The sequence below is a fragment of the Oncorhynchus masou genome, chromosome 19 (assembly GCF_036934945.1).
Source record: "Oncorhynchus masou masou isolate Uvic2021 chromosome 19, UVic_Omas_1.1, whole genome shotgun sequence".
NCBI classification, from domain to species: domain Eukaryota; kingdom Metazoa; phylum Chordata; class Actinopteri; order Salmoniformes; family Salmonidae; genus Oncorhynchus; species Oncorhynchus masou.
Window position 1 is genome coordinate 8,380,960 of NC_088230.1, and position 6,000 is coordinate 8,386,959.

Sequence of the window (6,000 nt, forward strand, 5' to 3'; positions counted from 1 at the left end):
TGTACTGCACTTGTAACTGTAATTTAATAAAGTTCTGTTTGATCTCAGAAATAGACTTTCACCACACTCGTTGGTTAGCAGAGAAAGCTAGTACATCTACATTTGCAAATTTACAAAATAATCTAATCTCCTTCTATCCAGAGGGCTAAGGAACGTCACCACCCTCCTCTCCTCAATACGCCCTGTGTGACAGAACCCCACGTCCCCTCCATGTTGGTCCCAGACGGTGACCCCCAGACGGTGGGGAACATCTGGGCAGATCACCGCGTCCGCAGAGCCATGTTCCCCACCCGCCAGCGCACCATGAACGAGGAGGACGAGGACATCTACCAGATGTTTGTCCCCACCGAGCCCAGTGGGCCAGAACCAGAACCACCTCTTGTTAGGCCAGAGGTCACGTCATATCCCAGCAGGACCCAGGGACGACCTTGCAGTTGGCATGTGGAGCAGGTGCCCATAGTGCAGATCAACCCCCCATCCACCGGGGACAGCAGAGTGCTGCGGAGAGCCAGCAGAGTGCTGTGGAGAGCCAGCAGCGTGGGTGAGAAACAGACTGGCTCCCGACAGAGCCGTACTGATCAGGATGACAACCAGCAAGAGATGATCCACACAGAATCCTCCAGCAATGACATCACGGGTTCGTCATCAGCCGAGCACCTGATGATAGACGACATTGAGAATGTTTATGACAACATCAGCTACGAGGACCTGAAGAGCATGGGGCTGATCAAGAGGGAGCAGGAGGGTCGGGGGGTCCAGCGAGAGGGCCCTAGAGACACACAAGGCCCTAGGGCCCTAAACACCGGGGTGACAGGGGGTATTACAGAGACTCTTATCGAGCCAGACAGCTTGTCAGACAATAACCGCTCTTCCACTGCCCAGGAGCTGAAGATCGTGGAGGAGGAGAACATATATGACACTATCTGCTTCAGGGAGCCCCCAGCGAAGGGTGACTGGGACAGAAAGGCACATGAGAGGGACAGTGTGTTCCAGGCTGCCTCTGAGACTGACCTGATGGGCTGTGAGAGACTTTGGGGCTTCGTATCTGAGGAAAGCCTCCATTTTGGAGAGGACGAAGGGATGGAGGATAACTCCCATCCCGTCCATGGCACCTCTGAACTGAACTGGACAACCTCCTCATCTGCCTCGAAAACATTCTCCCAACATTCCAACACCAGCGACCGGATGTCGGAGCAGGTGGTCGAGATCTGGAACGATTTGGAAAACTATATCAAGAAGAACGAGAAGAAAGTGGAACGCCTTCCAGCTGCATTTCCCATGAGCACCAGCGAGGCCCCCAAGACCTCATCTGTCAAGAGCAAGACCAAAAATAACAACCCACATACAGCCAGCCTGCAAACATGCAGCCCCCCTACCAAGAGCCCCCTAGACCGCCATCCCAACCCTCCCACTGTGACCCCACCTCACCAATTCACCATCCCCATCCTCAACATCCCAGAGCTACTCAGAGAGGGTACCTTTGAAGACGAGGACCATTACCCCTCTCACTCTCCCCTCACTCCCCCGTCCCTCCCCCTTCCGGCCATCCCAGACCCTGCCCCTCCCGGGACAGTCAAGAGCATCCATAACAAACTGGCCCGTCTCAGCACTGGGAGCTTCCATCTAGAGGATGATGATGAGCTGAGGGAGCTGCCCCAAAAGCACCCCAGCCAGAGGGAACCCTCCATCAGGGACCTCCACAGCCTGTTCCCTGGGGAGCTGGCTTTGAACTCTCCCTTGGCTTCCTCCTCTCTCCTTCTGGGTGACTCAGTGGACAGCTTCTCCCAGGAGCTCATGGACAAGACCAAGAACTGTGTGTTCCTGATGGCTCGCCAGTACAGCCAGAAGATCAAGAAGGCCAACCAGCTGCTCCACATGAAGAGCATGGACCCCGGCGACATGTCAGGAGGACGTAACAGGGAGGAGAAGAAGCATCAGAAAGACCTGGAAAAGAAGCAGAATGACCTGGCAGCCATTTTGGAGGAGAAAAAGCAAGGCGGTGCTGCCATAGGTAACATACACAAAATCATTAGTTGCTTATGCCTTACAGTCATGATATATAGCTAACTAGTGTATTATTTTTTTATGTCACTCATTGTCCCCTTCTTCCTCTTTGTCTCCTTCTCCATATCCATCTCCCCCCCCCTCTCTCTCTCTCTCTCTCTCTCTCTCTCTCACTTTGTCTCAGGTGCAAGGATAGCTGAGTACTCCCAGCTGTATGACCAGGTGATGTTTAAAAGCCCTCGAGATCAGGGTTCTAGTAGCCTGTGCCCTTCTGGCTCGCACTATTCCCACCCAGCGCTACCCTCTTCCCAATCCCTGCCTGAGACTTGCTCCTCCCTGGGGCTGGAAGACGACTGGCTCCACTCAACCTACAGCAACGGGGAGCTGACCAGCTTTGTGTCAGAGATGCTGTCCTCCACCCCCCAGAGCAAGCTCACCCCTGCCTCCTCCGTCCCAACCCTAAAGACCCTACCTCCCTCTCCGGAGACCTCACCCACCCAGCGATGGAGCTCTTGTGTCTCCGCCCCCAGCGAGAAGGAGGAGCATGGGTACAGTTATATTAAACGACAGACCTCCTTTGACTCCCCCTCATCTTCTTCTTCCTCCTCTAAACCACCTCCTTACTGCCGCTGCCAGTCTATCTGCTCACTGGGTGACCTGCAGGAGAAGGAAAATGATTGTGTCGGGTCCAAGCGTGGTTCGACTGCAGTCCAGAGATCCTCAGAAAGACTCCATGGCCCCAGCAGTCTGGTCCGGGCCAGGCGGCAGAGTAGCCTCCCGGAGCAGTCCAGTTTCGGTCATGGTCACTCTGACCTCACCCTCCAGGACAGTCAGCAGGTGGAGGTCCTGAGCCATGCCTCTGCACTGAGCATGCCCACAGCCACCCAAAACTACATGGTCAACTTCAAAGACAATGGCGACGACGACGATTACGTAGAGATCTGCTCTGAGAATGAGAGCGAGCGGGATCAGGACTGCTCCAGGCAGTGTATCACCGGTGGTGGTGGGGGTGGTGGTGGTAGCTCCAAGGCACCAGCCCAGTGTCAAATCCAGAGTCTGCCCTGCACTCCGGTAAGGTCCTCCTTTGGGCTGATGGACCGGGAGCGTCTGCAGGAGTACCTGCGGGTGGAGCAGCAGACACAGCAGAACCAGTCCAACATCATCCAATCACTCAGAGAGAAGTTCCAATGCCTCAGCTCCAGTAGCTTTGCTTGAGTCGCCTTGACTACCCTTAACACACCACCATATGAACACACTAGTGCATGTAACACAAGCAGGTCTGTAGCTTTGCCATTCTTATCATGACAACAAATAACTCTCAGTATACACAAAAGACAACAAAGGACATGATTTCCTTCCATACACAACACGTCTAGAGTTATTATGACAAGGAATGACACACTAAATGCTAAATTCAGCACACTACTGTACACACATATTACACACTACACAAGGTCTGTAGCTTTGTCAGAGTCTTCAGGACAACATGGAAATAGATATATACATCTTAGCCTCACAGTTATATTTCACACACAACGTGCAATACTGCAGCTTCGCCAAAGTCACATGGTCAAAGTTCAACATGCCAAATACTGCATCAGGGTAGTCATTGCAAAATACAGTACAGGAACATACTAGTACTGCAGATGCACTCCACCACCACAGCACTTCCTTACAGTCTTCCCTGTCAAGTAGATATGAAACTATGAAACGGTCAAAGTTATCATTCTAGCAAACTGTAGATGATATTGCTGAGTCCAACAGGGTGTGGTAAGGGGCTCAGAGTGTATGGGCTTAAGGTTCAAGGGAAGCACACAGGTTATATTTTAGAGATGTTGGAGATGATGATGCCATATACTGTACAGATCCATTCATTCTAACCCTTTCCCCCTTCAACAAAAATACTGACATTCCAAAAATGTAATTTGGTCGCCTGTTGTAGACTGCTAGCATCTCTTGATGAGGAAATGGCACTGGCTGAATTGGGGTTATGTTGCTGTAATATGCTGTTTTAAACACCAGTTCATTCTAGTAAACAACCCCCTTATCAAGGTTTCAACCTTTGAGTATCGGAAAAGCTCTTCCTTTTTAAAAGTTGTTTTGTTTATTTAACTTCCAATAGATGAGCTTACCCGTTATCCTATATAACAAAACGTCAGTGATAGTGTTTTAACTGTGTAAAATACAGTATCACCAATTTAACAATCTGAACAAGCAATTAGTTCAGTAAACAGCAATAGGAGTTATCTATTTATTTTGAATCTGTGTGTCTGAAAATGTTCTGAATTATATATTAGTGCTTTGCGTGCACTATGTAGGTTAAGTGTCAAAATGCATCCCAAGAACCTAAAATGTTATTTTATCTTATTTGTAAAAAAAACATTGTTTTTAGTAGGGACCATGGAGGACAGAGTGGGGTGTGTTTGACCTAGACATCACTTCACAGATTCAGTAGTGAGGATACATGTTTGAACTCCTCAATCTGTCCCACTTACAACATCTTATTTATCTACCAAAAAAATCCCCATTCTAGACCCCACACATTACTGTTGAATTATAATATTATTGACCAAAGTTTGTAAATTAGAATAAAATGTATTTATTAAAACTTTGTCTTCTTGGTGAATTTTGAGACACTTTGGATACAATTTGGATTTTTTTTTTTTACTGTAAACATTACAAAAATGTTTCGTTTTACTTTATTCTTATCAAAATAATAAATGAAAAGTTGGAATGGACAGTACCATAGCAACGTTAATGTATCCAAAACAACTTAAAAATATGAAGTATGATTTTTTTTGTTCATGGTATATTTTGTTTCTTGTGTTTCACTGGAGGGGATTGTCAAACTAAATTTAAATTGAATTTACTCTTGCACTTTTTCTTTCTTTTTTGGAACATTTGATTTGTGAACACTTTGTAAAGATGTACATTTTAGGAAAAAAGTTATTATTGTATGCAATATGATGATTTAGTGTTTAAGTTATGTGTACTGTAATTTGTTTAACTGCCTAGTTACCATTCCTCAAGAAAATAAATGTATCTGAGACAATAAAGAAAATACATACTTAAACATTTTTTGGAGGGGTTAGTGACTTTTTTGTTGAACACGGACACTTGTAAGCTACCCATGACTGAAAAATATGATGGATAAATTCATACACAAGATTGCATGAGAGCTATTCAGAGAAGAGGTTGGACCTGAATGGACCCAGTATATATGTTTTAATGGGGATCCGGACCTGAACGGAGCAGAGAACAATCAGACATGAACCTGAATGGACCCGAGGACAACTTGACCTAGACCCATCTCGTACCCTAACAGGTCCAGGTCTAGACCAAATGCAATTGGACCTGAGTGACAAAGAAATATATTAGCCAAGTTGCTCTTCTGGTTAACAAATGGGTCCATATGTTCACTAGGCCTTATATAAGTCAATAAATTCACCTTATTAGCCATGGTCGGGTCCATTTGGGTCCACTTGGGTCTACCAGCTGAAGTTCCATAGACCCGAAATATGATGACAATCAAATAAGACCTGACTCTGACACACAGACCTAAGGGATAAGTTATAATTTCAGATCTCAGTTGTCCTGAGTGTGCACAACACTGCCAGGACCTAGGATCAAGGGAGACACTCAAGTTGTTTAATACTATATCTCTTGACACACTGATGAAAATAGTTATGGCCTCAACCTTCAAGCTGCATACTGGACCGTATTCCAACTAAACTACTGAAAGAGCTGCTTCCTGCGCTTGGCCCTCCTATGTTGAATATAATAAACGTCTCCCTATTACACTGGACGTGTAAAAAAATCATTAAAAGTGGTAGTAATAAAGCCTCTATAACCTTGACTCAGAAAATATTTTTAAAACTATCCGCCTAAATCAAATCCCCCATTCCTCTCAGAAAAGCTGTTTGCGCAGCAACTCACTGCCATCCTGAAGACAAACAATGTATATGAAACGCTTCAGTCTGGTTTTAGACCCCATCA

General features: G+C 46.5%; 1 protein-coding gene across 1 annotated transcript in view; it reads left to right on the forward strand.

The window, feature by feature from the left end:
• LOC135505755 (pleckstrin homology domain-containing family G member 1-like) overlaps positions 1 to 5,077 on the forward strand; it is a 168,449-nt gene extending 163,372 nt beyond the window's left edge. The window contains exons 16-17 of the mRNA XM_064924855.1: positions 142 to 2,011; positions 2,189 to 5,077. Coding sequence (XP_064780927.1) covers positions 142 to 2,011; positions 2,189 to 3,219 — 2,901 coding nt within the window. The 3' untranslated portion in view covers positions 3,220 to 5,077. The remainder of the gene's footprint in view (positions 1 to 141; positions 2,012 to 2,188) is intronic.
• Positions 5,078 to 6,000: the final 923 nt, after the last annotated feature.